At 35.2% G+C, this 14,540-nt stretch overlaps 1 protein-coding gene across 1 annotated transcript; it reads right to left on the reverse strand.

The window, feature by feature from the left end:
- Positions 1-11,115: 11,115 nt before the first annotated feature.
- Positions 11,116-12,496, reverse strand: LOC149163215 (uncharacterized). Its single transcript, XM_089435975.1, has 4 exons — positions 12,025-12,496; positions 11,836-11,922; positions 11,650-11,742; positions 11,116-11,477 (listed from the first exon to the last, which is right to left on the reverse strand). The coding sequence occupies exons 1-4, from the start codon at positions 12,145-12,147 to the stop codon at positions 11,280-11,282; spliced, it is 501 nt and encodes a 166-aa protein (XP_089292101.1). The 5' UTR covers positions 12,148-12,496; the 3' UTR covers positions 11,116-11,279.
- Between the last annotated feature and the right edge of the window lie 2,044 nt (positions 12,497-14,540).

The raw sequence follows: 14,540 nt of genomic DNA on the forward strand, positions 1-14,540 counted from the left end.
AAGTCTCTAACCTTTTCCTTACTCCTCAAGGATTTGCATGCATCTTGAACCTCAAGAGCATACAGGTTCTTGGCTAGCACAACAATCTGTTTCATCTGTCTCGCCGTCACGATTTTTTTTGGAAAAAGAGATAATTTTAAATTAGCGATATCTCCCTAATCGGAACTCCGATTCGGCCGATTTATTTTTTGAATTTGGGTATTTTTCGCAAGGAATCTAGATCTACTATTTGTTTCTGAAAATTTTGCACAAAAAAATTCATATATCCTTTGCAAACTCGCTGCCCAAAAAACAATCCAGCTTCGATACCAGGTAGAAAATCTTGTAGATTCACAAGCTCATGCAATCTACTAAAACAAGAAACAAGAATCTACTTCTACTCTTTACAAAAGAAGCACATAAATATCAAGCAAAACAATAATCGACAAGAGGAAGAACATCAATGGCACATAACACAATAAGTATCCGAGGAAAGCCACAACTCAAAACCCCACTATCTGTATTGCATTAATTAGAAATCCAAGATGATAATACAATGCTTGTTGTCATAAGAACAACCCCAACACTTGGTAAAATAAATTTCCCAGCTCACAAGCAAATTCAAGCCAAATCCAAGCCTCTTCTATGTTCTCCAAGCTCCCTATTTCCTTGCGCCCTTGGTCAAAGAATTCGGATAAATACAATATGCTCTGCTCAACCTTGAGGTTAACCTACATAAGCATTTCCTATCCCCCGCCTGATGACTTCCTTTGGCCAATACTTAGCCAAATTTCCAAGCCTCCAGGCTTCTAATTCTTTGCACAATTCATGAGAGAATTAGCCCGTATTTAAAGGGAAATTTCGCATCCATAATTGCGCAATCCCTTCTAGGTTCAGTTCCTGATTGCATGCACTACCAATGCAACTCAAAAAAATCTAAAACAAATAGTACACTATCCCTGCACTCTAGTCTCAACTGGGTCTTTCTCAGAATCAACATGCATGAGTTCCTAATGAGGGAATATTCAATTAACTAAAGTAGCACTAGTTGAGTGCACTAATGCATCAACTGACTGTTAACTCAATATTAGTTCCTCAAACAATTTGGAACTAATTTTACTGGACTTAACTCAATAAACTGAGTTAACTAATTACAACTCATACTTAACTCATCCAAGACCCCTATAATATAGGGAGACCATATACATGACTTCAGAAAGACTTACAACTCGAAATTCCTAAGATAATTAAGTTACTTAAACTTAATCAACTATTTACAAGTTGCTATGAGAAAAGAATTACAATTTAATTCAAGGAAAAAATAAATTGGAATTTATGGATTCTATTTTTAACATTTCTTGTTGCTATTTTCAACATAACTACCTTACTTAGGAAAAATGCTTTTAGTTGGAATGCAACAACATAATATCCCTTAAAGGAATTGAAGGATGCTATGCATAAATCACCCATCTTGGTGTCACCTAACTTCATTAAGACTTTTGTTTTGGACTGTGATGCATCAATAAAAGGCATAGATGTTGTCCTCACACAAGAATGTAGACCCTTGGTTTTTACCAATAAACAACTTGGTGAGTGACAATTGGGAAAGTCCACCTATGAAAAATAAATGTTGGCCATTTTTCATGTTGTGGATATATGGTGTCCCTACTTGCTTGGGAAATGTTTCTATGTTAAAATTGATCATCATAGCCTCAAATAATTTTTGGAGCAAAGGATTTCATCCCTCGAACAATAAAAATGGGTTACCAAAATGCCAAGTTATGATTATGAGATAATTTATAAGAAAGCGAAGGAGAACATGGCAGTTAATGATATCTTTAAAAAAACAAAAATGAACAGTCCCTATTTTCACTCATTCATTATATCCAATTTGATGAATGAAGTTCATAATGAATGTTTCACTAGTACCAATATTTCTACCATGATCCAACACTTTAGCATTATTCTAATGCATCTCCAGGCTACACTTGTTATAATCATGAGATTTTCTCTAAAGAGTGTTTTTATTTGATCAAAAAATATTATTTTAAATCAATAGTGCTATCTAAAATCCATGCATCACCAACAAAAATTCATTTTGGCTTTCATAACATATGAAAAAATCGAACACTCATTATTTTGGAAAGGTGTGAATAAGGACATGCCCACTTTTGTGGATGAATCTAACATTTCCTATGACATAAGAGTGAAAGAGTGAAAAATATAGGTGCACTGCAATTAGTTCTTCCTAATCCACCTATAATATATGAATATAAATTTCTATGGAATTCATGTGGGTTTATCCAAACCTAGCAATAAATTTGTGATCATGGCTGTGGTTGATCACCATTCTAAATATGCTTTTATTTGTGTCCTCCAATGCCCTTTCAAATATTTCATTTGCCGTTCAAGTCTTCATTGATAACATCTTCAATTACATGGCACACCACAACCAATTTTCACAAATAATGATCCCACCTTCATTAGAAACTTCATACAAGAATTTTTTTGGGACTTAGTACACTCAATTACATCTTATCATTGTCTATATCCCCCATAATGATTGTTATATTGAACTTGTTAACAAGGATTTGGAAGCATATTTGAGGTCCTTTACATCAGAAAAATAGTTCCAATAGGTTCAGTGGTTACCCCAAGCAAAATGGTGGTATAATACAACCTATCATAGTGCCACTCGTATGACCTCACTTGAGATAGTATATGGACAAATCCCCCCATTAGTATTATCTTACTTACCAAGTGTGTCCAAGGTACAAGAGGTTGACAAAAACTTACTTTTAGGGTTGACATTCTCAGCACTTTCAAATATAATTTGGTCATGACTCAATTGTATGAAGAAATAGGATAATCAAAATCACTTAAAATTCCATTTTGAAGAAAGAGATCAAGTGTTCTGTCATCTACAATCATATAAGTAGACCTTCCTCAAAGGTGATCACCAAAATCTTTTTCCCTAATTTTATGGCCCCTATAAAATCCTCAAGCGTATTAATCTAGTAGATTACAAATTAGAACTTCCAAGACACTCTAAGGTCCATCTCATATTTCATGTCTCTTGCTTAAAAAAAGTGGTTGGCTCCAATTGACGTGTTCAAAATAGTCTACCTTAATTGGATGAAGAGGGTTCCATTTGGTTGCAACCAAAGCTTTTCCTTGACAAACAAGAATGTCAAATCCACCAACAAATTATACAATAAGTTTTAATACATTGGAAAGATACAAGGCGAGAGGATACCACATGGGAACTAGCAACCATTGTAAAGCACTTCCCACATCTCAAGCCTTGAGGACAAGGACACTTTTTTAAGGGTAATGATATTTTAGGGAACTAACCTCCCTAACCCCCTAAGTAGATTTATTAATATGTATCACTATATATGGAGGCCATCACTACTAAATAAGGCTCATGTAATAATGTGAACACAATTAAGGTTTACCAGAAGGTTCCACCTACTAGAAAATTCCTTCTTTAGAATGTTCTTAGGAGAAAAAGAGTACTATATAAAATATGTAAAAGCATTGTAATATGTATTGGAAACCATTTGTAATTTTTTTTTTTTCTATATTGAAGGTTTCCCCCTCAAAGAGACAGATGAACATTGCTTCCATATCAATAAAGATATATATAAATTTTTTCATATTTTCAATTATGTTTGTAATTGTACTTCTTCTGTGATATATCTTAGTAATATTTGTAATTTCCACTTTAGATAGCACTACTATGGACTGCACTTCCATGTACCATCGAGTATGTTTGGGAAGTCCACCATAGGTTTCTATCCTCGCCATAGGTAACTGAGTCGATTGCCTTGTATACCATGATACACCGAGCACAACATTCAGGGAGATTTCCTGCACATACATTAAGTCCTTGGTTCACCAAGGTGTATATTGTAGTTCATGGTTGCTTGGTAAATGTTTTTGCCTAGTTACCCCTCTTTGTTTTTGTTTGTGTCTTTAATTTTTAAAATCAATTAATTGACCGCGGAAAAACATCCTCCCCGTGGAACAACTCCTTAGTAGATCTTAGGTTGAGACTAATGGCAACAATTACCAAGTCCACCAGTCAAGGAAACACCTCTAACGAGAATCCTGGTCCTTTTCCTTCTTTTGGAAATATTGGTGCTCCTTATGTGGCAACGTTATCCCTTCCAGGATTTACCATTGGTTTGCCAGTTTGGTTGTTTTCGACCACTATGGTTCTGAATGTCAAAATTGCTTCTCAACCAAGTTCTCCTCCACCTGAACTATATAAACCTCAAGTTTATCCTAAAGTTGACCCTTTACCTTCTTCACCTATTCAGTCATCTTCCTCTTCTTCCTCTTTGTTTGGTGAAAGCCTCCAAGTTAATAACCAGGTGGATAAGAAGAAGAAAAAAATGAAGATTAAGAAGAAGAACAGTAAGCAAAGGGACAACCAAGAAACCATTGCTACCAATGCAACTGATGTTGAGAAACCTTCCAATTAACCTCGAAAAGTAAAATTCCCTTGCATGCTTTGTAAGGGTGATCACCTTCTAATAGATTTTCCTGGTATTACCAAGGTGTTAGAAGTGTGGTCCATAGGCTCACATCAGCCTTTGTCATCAGCCTCTAGAGATCATGCTGGTGATAAACCTTTGACTAGTGATAGTAAGGTCCATGTGAAAAAGGGTAAATTCAAGTTTCCCTGTAGGTTATGTGGAGGGAATCATCCAATTCACCTTTGTCCCTATATGGATGAAGCCTCAAAAGTGTTGGGAAACCTTACAGCTTCTCAACCCTGTCTTCCGACTGGTTATCGAAATCTTTCTCCCAATCCTCCACTAGTTGATGAAGTGATTGATTAGAATCTTGATGAAGTGATTCATCCGAATCTAAACCTAATCAATCCCAATCTCTCTGAACATAAATCTCATGACCTGTTCCCGACAAACCATTGGTCAAGAAAATAGTTGACACGATTCCACCTTCTGTTGATCGTACCTTTCTCGTAGAGAGTGAGTCTCACACCGCTCAGGTTCTTCTTGTTTCTTTAAATTCCAATAAACTTGGGGGAAATCCTCCTATTCCCACGATACAGGGGGACAATCCTCCCGTTCCCAAAGCACAAGGGGGCATTTCTCCCGTTCCCACGACACCCCCTCCAAGTAATATGGCCACTTCCTTTGATTGGATTCGATTGGGAGGATATTGTCTTCCTCCTTACATTCCCTTCCAGATCATAGAACATGCTTATAATGTGGCCGTACCTAGCACAATCATAGATGAAGGCACATATATTAGTATTTTGTCCTCAACTACTTGGAAAGCCTTAAGTTCTCCATAGCTTGTGCCTGTCACCCAGAATCTATTGGACTTTAACATAGGAACGAATAACCCGTTAGGTATCCTTCCTAAGTTGCCTATTACTTTGGGAGGAAATACTGTCCATATCGATGTGATGGTAGTCCAAGCCCCTTTGGATTTTAATTTACTCCTTGGGCATGACTATCTGTATGTCATGGGAGCTCTTGCCTCTTCTTTTTTCCACATGATATGTTTCCTACATGAAGGAAGAATCATTGCCATTGACCAACTTTCATTCATTGGTCCTAATTTGGCTCCCAATCAACCAACTTCCGTAAATGGTCCTTATATGTAAGTGGTATCTTCACCACCACAGGTTAATTATGTGGCAACCTATTCCATGCCCACGTCTACTAATGATCTAGTAGGTGATGTAGTGCATCATGTACTGGGGGCATTGGATCTCGATATTTCTATTAGATCCCTTGATATGTATCCCTTATAGAGAATTGTTCTTCCATCTGATGAGAACCTCTTAGAAGCCATGGTCTCTTGGAGGCCATGATATGATTTCAGTCTTCAGAGCATGTTAGTGTCCTATGTCTAGGAATCTTAGTCTTGTTAGTCTTGCTATGTATCTAAGGTTAAAATTGTAAATATTAGTCATGCATCAACTTATTATTATTGTTTAAAAGGTCTAGGTATAGATTGGGTATCATGTAAGGCTTGTCATTTTGATTAAGAGGCCAATATCTAAAGTTATGTCTTTCCTTACAAAGGGAAATCATGAAAAGTCTTTGGTCACTTGAAAAAGGGGTACAAAAATCATGTTACAAGTCCTTAGTTAGTGTGAGTTGCTTAGTCCCATATTAAGTCATAGTTAGTGTTAGGATATTCCGACACATAGGAAATAGTTAAGTATAACTTGGTTTAGTGTAGAGTTACGTAAAGTGTGTTTCTTTACTATCTACATCTGTAACTTACAATCTAACGATCACGATATGTTCTAGACATGAAGTGATCTGACGGTTCATTCTCTCCTCGGTATTATTGACACTTGATCCGTGGCTTAACACCCGATTGGTCCATGATCTCTATTTAAAGAGCATGGAGGGTCATTTCTAGGGTGACCGTTCATGAGAGAAGCTTATGTAAATTTTCTTTCTTTTATTAATAAATTGCCTGAAGTGGCCATGTTGGCTCAAGCCGTGGACTGTTTCCCTCTTTGAGAGTTTTAACCACGTCAAGAATACTGGTGTATTGATATGTGATCTATTTGTGAGCGATGTCCTTTGGTGTTTTATCCGAGGAACTTACCCTGTGAATTTGTACATGGTATCAGAGCTATTTGAGGGCCGCATATATTGGTGATCCAAATCAGAAGCTGATACAACTGCATCCCACTGTCATTTCCTAGATCTACTATTTATGACTGCTTTCGGGCCGAGAGGACTGCTCTATTGTGTTAGGAGCATCTATTCCAGTGAGAAACCCTTTTCGTTTCACACAAAAAGGTTTTTGATAGCCCTAGCTACGTCATTTTTAAGATCTGGAGGTATACAGTCTTTATTTGCGGTTTTAGTTATTCATCTCTCTATTTATTTCGGTTTATTTAGCTCTCTATTTTTTATTACCGGATCTATACCTTTCATTTATGCGTATGCTCTTTTCCCCGCGACTATGCGCGATCTGGGCAATTCAGAAACACAAATGAAGGATTTTTCTCACGCGTATGCTTTTTTCCGCTACGCCTTAGTGTGATCTCGGAAAATCAGAAACATTGAGGAAAATATTTAGTTTTTGGCGAAAGCTAACTTCAAGCCATAAAGTTTGTTTTTTTTGCATGTCCGTGTTAGTTTGTGTGGTTTTTGTTTTGTAGGAAAAAAGAGCTTTTTCAAGTAAGCACGCACCCCAAAGCTTTAGTGACTAAAAAAAAAAACCTTTCCTCTTTTGCAAAAATTACTAACCTTTTAAACTAGCTCACTTGGTCCAAAGTTACTTTATGAAAATAGAGGTTTTGGATTCAAGTCTTTCTGTTTGTTGAGTTACTTTTTCAAAAAGCACATGAGTTACTTTATGTAAAAGTGTTCTCACCCATTATAAAAAGTGAGTCATTTGTAATTATAAAGTCTCTTTATCTTTTATTTAAGTTACAATTTAGTGAGTAGCTCATAAAGTACCATTGTAAAAGTGACTTTCACTTATTTATAAAAGTGGGTCACATAGAATCTTTTTTAAAGTGAGCTAATTAGATTAAGTTTGGAAAGGGGGTGGGGGGATTTTTTTTTAAATATAACATTATCTTTCACTTCCGCACATTCACGCACTTCATCGGCATCTTCAACAACTTTTTTTTCCAAAAGCCATAACTTCTTCATCTGGAAGCCATTTTTAGAGCCGTTTTTTTTGAATCGGCCTAATTTTTCAAGATATTTCTATTGGAACACTTAGTTTCAACATCTACAACTTCAGTTTCTATTAAATTGGAAATTCCATGCCAAGTTATTCTTGACAGCACCAACTACTTCCAACAGTGGTCTTACATTGTGGATTTACTTAGAAGTAAATGTCTTTACAGAATAGCCTCATGCTAAGAAACTAAACCTAAAGATGAAGATAAGGAAGCCAAATGGGAAAATAGGTAAGATCAAGCACGTGGGTTAATAGAGATGTATATTTCTCCAGACCTTAGATTCCATATCGCAGAACTTGATACCCCTTAATGAAGAAATGAAACATCTCACTAAAGTTTTTGGAATTAAAAATGAAATTAGAGCCCATCAACTAAAAAATGAGTTGCTTATGTTGGACCCAAATATTTTTTTTCCGTCGAAGAATTTTTGTCCAAGTTCAAGACCCTTAGACTTCTCTTGGAAGGTGTTAAGGTTAAGAAAGAATATGGTAGCCTTATCTATTCCATTCTTACTAAGTTGGGACCAGCCTACTCTGTGTTTGTTTCCACCTTCCATTCTACTAGAGAAGCCTTCATTTCTCAAGGACAAGACTACAAGTCCCCCTCTTTTGATGCCTTTTGTGATTCTTTAATAAGATAACAAGAAAAACTCTTACATCTTGGTCTTCTTAATATTGGAAACTCTTCTAAGAAAGCCTTAGCTGCCCAACAACAACCAAATTCAAAGAATCCTAAGAAGCAATATCCTAAAAAGAATGGTTCTAAACCAAACAGGGTCCTAAGAAATTTCAGTCTCAAAATGAAAAATTAATTCAACAAAATGATGAGGCAAATACAAATAAAGGGAAGAAGACTGATAGACATTGCAACTTTTGTAATCAAGATGGCCACTTAGAATCCAAATGCTTTAAGAAGATGGAAGCCTTGGAAGTAGAAATGAAGAAGCATAACATCCTTTTGGAGAATTCTTCAACTTCAACTTTATCTTCAGGAATAACACTTTCTGCATGTGGTTATCAAGCATCTAGATCTGGTTATGCACTAAATGTATCTTCTTCTTCTCATTCTCATTAGTGGCTCATTGATTCTGGAGCTTCTTATCACATGGCCAAAAACAAAACCATGTTTTCTTCTTTAAATGATTGTAACACCAAAAATATATATGTTGGTGATCATAGATCTCTTAGTGTTGTAGGGACTGGAACTATTCATCTAGACAATGGTGAATTTAATGATGCATTATGTGTTCCAAACTTACCCTGCAACCTTCTATCTGTATATCAAATAACTCATTTAGGTGAAGGTAAAATCGTTGAATTTTCACCTCATGATGTTGTAATTAAGGACCTAAGAGATCCTAAATAGATTTTAGCTACTGGCATTGCTGATGATTCTACAAGGTTGTATAAGTTTAACAACTTTGGGTCATCAACTCTTCCCTCGGTATTTGTTGCTCATAATGATGAAGTGAGCAAACTTTGGCATGAGTGATTTGGTCACTTAAACTATTTCTCCCTTCAAAGTATATGTAAAGAAAATATAGTGACAGGTCTTCCTATGGTATCTTGCAGAGATGGTGTTTGTTCCAGATGTGTACTCGGAAAACATCACTACAACAAAACCAGCGATTTGCGCCAGATTTAGCGCTAGATTTTAGTGCATTTTTTTTTGTAATTGTGATGAGCAACCTGGCGCTAAATCTGGTTCTATTGTACAATTTTTAAAGCGTCCTTTTTTGCACCTAATTTTGCATCCTTTTTCACGCTAGATTTTGCATCATTTTTTACACCAAACTATGCATCATTTTTTGCGTCAAATTTTGAACCAAGATTTGCATCTTATTTTATGACAGGTTTTGCTTCTAGTTTTGTGTCATTTTTTGCATCTATTTTTCATTCTCTTTTGCTTCCTATTTTGTGTCATTCTTTGCTTCCATTTTTGCACCATCATTTGCATCAAGTTTACACTGTATTTTGAATCCAATTTAACATCTTTTTATGCATCCATTTTGTGTCAGTTTTTGCATCTAGTCTTACGCCAGGTTTTGTATCTAGTCTTACACTAGTTTTTGCTTCTATTTTTGCACCAGCTTTGGTGCCTATCTTTGCACCATGTGTTGAATTTGATTTAGCACCAAATTTTGCATCCATTTTTGTGCCCATTTTTGCATCTTTTTTTGGACCATTTTTTACATCCACATTTACGTTTGATTTGTCTCCATTTTTCCCATCTCATTTTGCACCATATTTTGCGTCATTTGTTTCATCCAATTTTGCATCATTTTTAACACCATCTCTTGCATCTAATGTTACATCATTTTGAGCATCCAAATTTGCATTATATTTGCATCTTATGTTGAGTCATGTGTTGTGTCCACCTTTGCATCTTATTTTGTGTCTAATGGTACATTCAATTTAGAGCCATTTTTTACGTCTACTTTTGTATTTGTTTTTACACCAAGTTTTGCATCCAATTTTAAGCTATTTTATGCCCCTTTTTGCACCATTTTTTTGTGTCTACTTGTGTCCAATGTTGCACCATTATTTACACTGACTTTTTCATCCAATTTTGCATTTTTTTGGTGTCTAGTTTTACATCGTTTTCACCATCCAAATTTGCATCTTTTTTGCCTCATTTTGTGTCCACATTTGCATATAATTTTGTGTCTGAGTTCGAGCCTAAATTTGCATGTGATTAGGAATCATTTTTTACATCCAATATGGCATCCTTGGTTTCACCTTTTTTCAGCCCCATTTTGCATCTTGTTTTATGTCTTTTCTTACATCTTTTTTTTTTCCTTTTTTTGCACCCAAGTTTGCATCCCAAATTTACACCATTATTTGCATCATCATTTGGCATATTAATTTGTAACGTTTTTTGCTTCTTTTTAACGCTCAACTTTGCATCTTATTTTACATCTAGTTGTTGTCTTTTTTTGCATCTAATTTGGTGCCCATTTATGTGTCCTTGTTTTTGCCCAATTTGATATACTTTTGTATGCCATGTTTTGTTCCCTTCTTTGTGTCAACTATTGCACAATTTTTCACTTCTAATTTAAAACACTTTGTATGTCAATTGTTTGCATTTTGTATTAATTCCTAGTTTAACATCCAATTTTGCATCCATGGTTACATCCGCATTTGACTTCTTATATAGAGTATATTTTTCTTTACATATATGACCCCCTTTATAGATTCATAGTGAAATATATGATAGTTTCTAAATATCATTAAAGCAGATATCACAATTCAAAATCATTTGTAAAGAAATTTAAGAGAAATTGACAACATCCACCCAAAAAAATAACAATGTGTCATTAACAATTTTCAAAACATGTATAAAATAGCAACATAATACTAATAAAATCAGTATTATTTTTAATCAAAACAAGTAAAATTCAAATATGATTAACAAATCAAAATATTTCATGAATATCGTTATTCTACGATAAATTAACAACATACATAAATCAAACTCATCGTATGATTACAAAATCAAAATGTCTCATTGATATAGGGTAAATTCACAACACCCATCTAAACATAACAATGTCATTCTACACAATAATTTCTTCATAAAAAACAATGCATGTGCATGCCTAGCTACCACCACCAAGATCATCCTCATGATCATCTTGACCATCCTCATTACTCTGATCCACATCATCACCAACACCGCAACTATCATCATCATCTCCTCCTTCACCACCATCATCCTCATCCTCATCCTCATCATCTCCTGATATATTTTGAACATAATTTGGATCATCGTCTTGGCAATCATTACCTATAGCATTCTGACAAAAAAAATCAATATTACATGTTAGTATTAATTACATAACACAACGCATGTTTTTGTTATACAATGTTAACCATAAAATGAGGTAAGATATAATATCTAATAGTACTAAAAAATAAAATGAAATTATGGTTTAAAAGTATATTGGAAATCCAACTAAAATTACATACCATAGAGTCCATCCAAACAACAAATTCAACCCATCTCTTTTGCTGCAGCACCTCCTTTTCCAAATGATTTGGAGGTCTTCCATATTTTAGTTCCTATCAATCAGTAAATAGGGAGAAATTAGATAACAATGACTTTCTTCTAGTACAAAATTTATTAAAAAAATATCACATGTTTAATATACTTACAAAGGTTGTTATCAGTGCTTTTAAACCTTTCTGGCCACTACGATGAGTGACTTTTGTCTTGGTTAACCTCGCCTTGGATGCCTTGTCCTTAAACATAAACCAATTCAATTTATTTTCACACAAATACATGTCTAAGATACTTATAAGTATTAATACATTCTAAATAATGTTTAATGAAAAATTCAATACCTGAATGCTCTCATTGCCGACTTTTCTTTGTGCATCCAACTTCTCATATGATTTTACAAGTTCTTTCCATACTTTAAAAGGTATGTCAATAGGTCTTTGTTTCAGTCTTTGATCTTGAGGCATTTTTTTAATTTTTCTTGTTTGGTTAAAAAAAACCGAACAAGTAATTCACATCAATGGCATGGGGACTCTATGGATATGTGTAAAAAAATGGCTATAAAGAAAACATCCAAAAAACATATGAGCTCTCCCTTTGATGGTCACTTGGGGCATATGGCTAGAAAGGAACAACTCCATTTTTGAAAATCAAGGACAATCCTTTCTCAAAGTCCTTCCTAATATTTGCTCCAAATGTCTTAAAATGAAAAACAAAATTCAAACGTCATCCTTAAACATCTCCCTTAAATATAACGTTGGACCATAAATTCTTCATTTTTATTGTTATCGGCTCTGGAATGATTTTTCTATATGCAATTATATAATGAAATATGTGTGCACTAATGAAAAAACACTGAGTTTCATTTTTCATAATCACAAACAATGAAAAAAGAATCACACGTAACTAGCATCATTTTGGAAATTTTATATTTATTAAAAATCTTTAACATGTTTTCCTCCCATATCTCATAAAAAGGTGTGAAATTTTTTATATACTCTCCAATAAGCACTACAACAAAACCAGCGATTTGGAGGTTTTACACTAAGTTTTTCAACATCAAGCTTACTAGGGCTTGCACCACCGGGGTTATTAGTAAGAATCTCATGAGGTTTGCATAGCCATGATTATTAGAATCAAAATAGTAGGATTTGCACTAAAAAACAGTTCATAGTACTTTCCTGCTGGGGAGAAAATCACAAGTTCAACTTCTGCAGTGCAGAGCACTGAGAGATCGTAAGCTTTCTTTAGCAATCCACCTACGTTTGGAAAATGTAGCCTGCCTGCTGGCGATGTTCTCAATCCTCTTCCTCTGCATCTTTCCCCTCACTATTCTTGTATGTCCTCTTTCGTTTTTCCCTCCAAACAAACCCTCTCAAATTGAGAAAGCAGAACAACTCACTCGATGAGAATCCGAATCCAATTATCGCTTCTAACAATAACCCAATACGATACCAGAAGTGATTACACAAAACCTCATTGACTCTTCATTTGTTTGGAAAAGAGCCAAGCATAAACTTCTGACGAGGGTTTCCGTCTCAAGTCTGGCTCGCAGGGCGTCGCTTAGTCCATTGCGAGAAAAGTTTTCCACCTGCCTGTCACATACGGTTTGTCACACTATATATTAAAATAAGGTTGATCATACTAACAATAAGGTTGTATAGTGTAAAAGGAGGGCTCTCCTGACTGCATTTGGTTGGTTTATAGAAAAGATTGCTGGAATGTGTAATGTGAATGCTCTGCTAACTGTTTTTTAAGCATTTGGAAGTATTAAAACCCCCTAGGATAATTAATGTAAGACCTGTTAATTAATGTGTAAAGATGGCTATTGTCCTTGGGCTACCTTAGCTGTTCGTGTTTAGTGATTTGTGGTATTATGAATCCTCAAGTCACTATTAAACCATGAGAACCATGCCCAGGCAGACTAGTGTGACATTGTGGATGAGAACCAAAACTAGACTCCTATAACCTCCTTTTTCATCCTTTAAATTGCAGAATTAACTGACTGTTCTAGTAATCGTTCTTGAGCACCTGAAGATGTGCACCCTAAATAATAAGAATAATACCTTGTAACATATGAATAGTCCATCCTGTGCATGTAGGATATGCACATGAGGTCCAATAAAATCACTAACCAGAATACCAGGTGTTATTAAAGCCTCTACAGGTTGATATATATGAATGTTACAGTGTGCAGGAGTATGATTCAATTCCATACGAAAATACAAAACATCTGATAGGATTTCCTTATACCTCATAGGCAAACAACCATTGTCCCTTCTATAGATGAGCAGAATAAGTGCTTGGTTCTCTACACTAAATAAAGACAAAGTATAGTACTTATTGCTGACAAAATAGGATTTAAATCGTGGTTCAATTGCTTGACATTCAGCTGGTCACAAAATTGTAGAGTGCATAATCATAAGTGATGTTGCGAGCCTCATTGCTCAAAGTCTAAGGGTCTTGCGAGCCATAATCACAGCCATGTATGGAATATCTTGTGATTATGGCATTTTATGAGGTCAATTCTTGTGAAGACATTTCAGTTTATAATAAATTTTGAACCTCAACAGAGTTTTGGCAAGACCTGGCTGAGCTAGGACATCAACAACACAGCTGATATGAATGACATAATCTAGCCTCAAGAGGGAGCCTCTTTTGTTTCATCACTCTAACAATCTATGAAGTGGTGGAAAGCATAACAACTTCCCCTTGAATATGACACCTAAACTGAGTACAAATCCTAAATGATGCAGCCTTTGGTGCATGTCTCTCAAAGTATCGATATTTCAAATGTTGAAAGCTCTTGTGCCCATTTGATATGCATTCGATTGCAGTTCCCCTGAAGAAAGAATCTTAT

Source organism: Pinus tabuliformis, chromosome 5_2 (assembly GCF_031772625.1).
Source record: "Pinus tabuliformis cultivar Carrire ecotype Pingquan chromosome 5_2, CPIR1, whole genome shotgun sequence".
Lineage (NCBI taxonomy): Eukaryota > Viridiplantae > Streptophyta > Pinopsida > Pinales > Pinaceae > Pinus > Pinus tabuliformis.

Excerpts from the sequence above, each read along its gene's own strand:
- LOC149163215 (XM_089435975.1), bottom strand. The coding sequence starts at position 12,147 with ATGCCTCAAGATCAAAGACTGAAACAAAGACCTATTGACATACCTTTT. Across the intron at positions 11,923-12,024 it reads TCGGCAATGAGAGCATTCAG|GACAAGGCATCCAAGGCGAG; the intron begins GTATTGAATTTT and ends TTTATGTTTAAG. Across the intron at positions 11,743-11,835 it reads AAGCACTGATAACAACCTTT|GAACTAAAATATGGAAGACC; the intron begins GTAAGTATATTA and ends ACTGATTGATAG.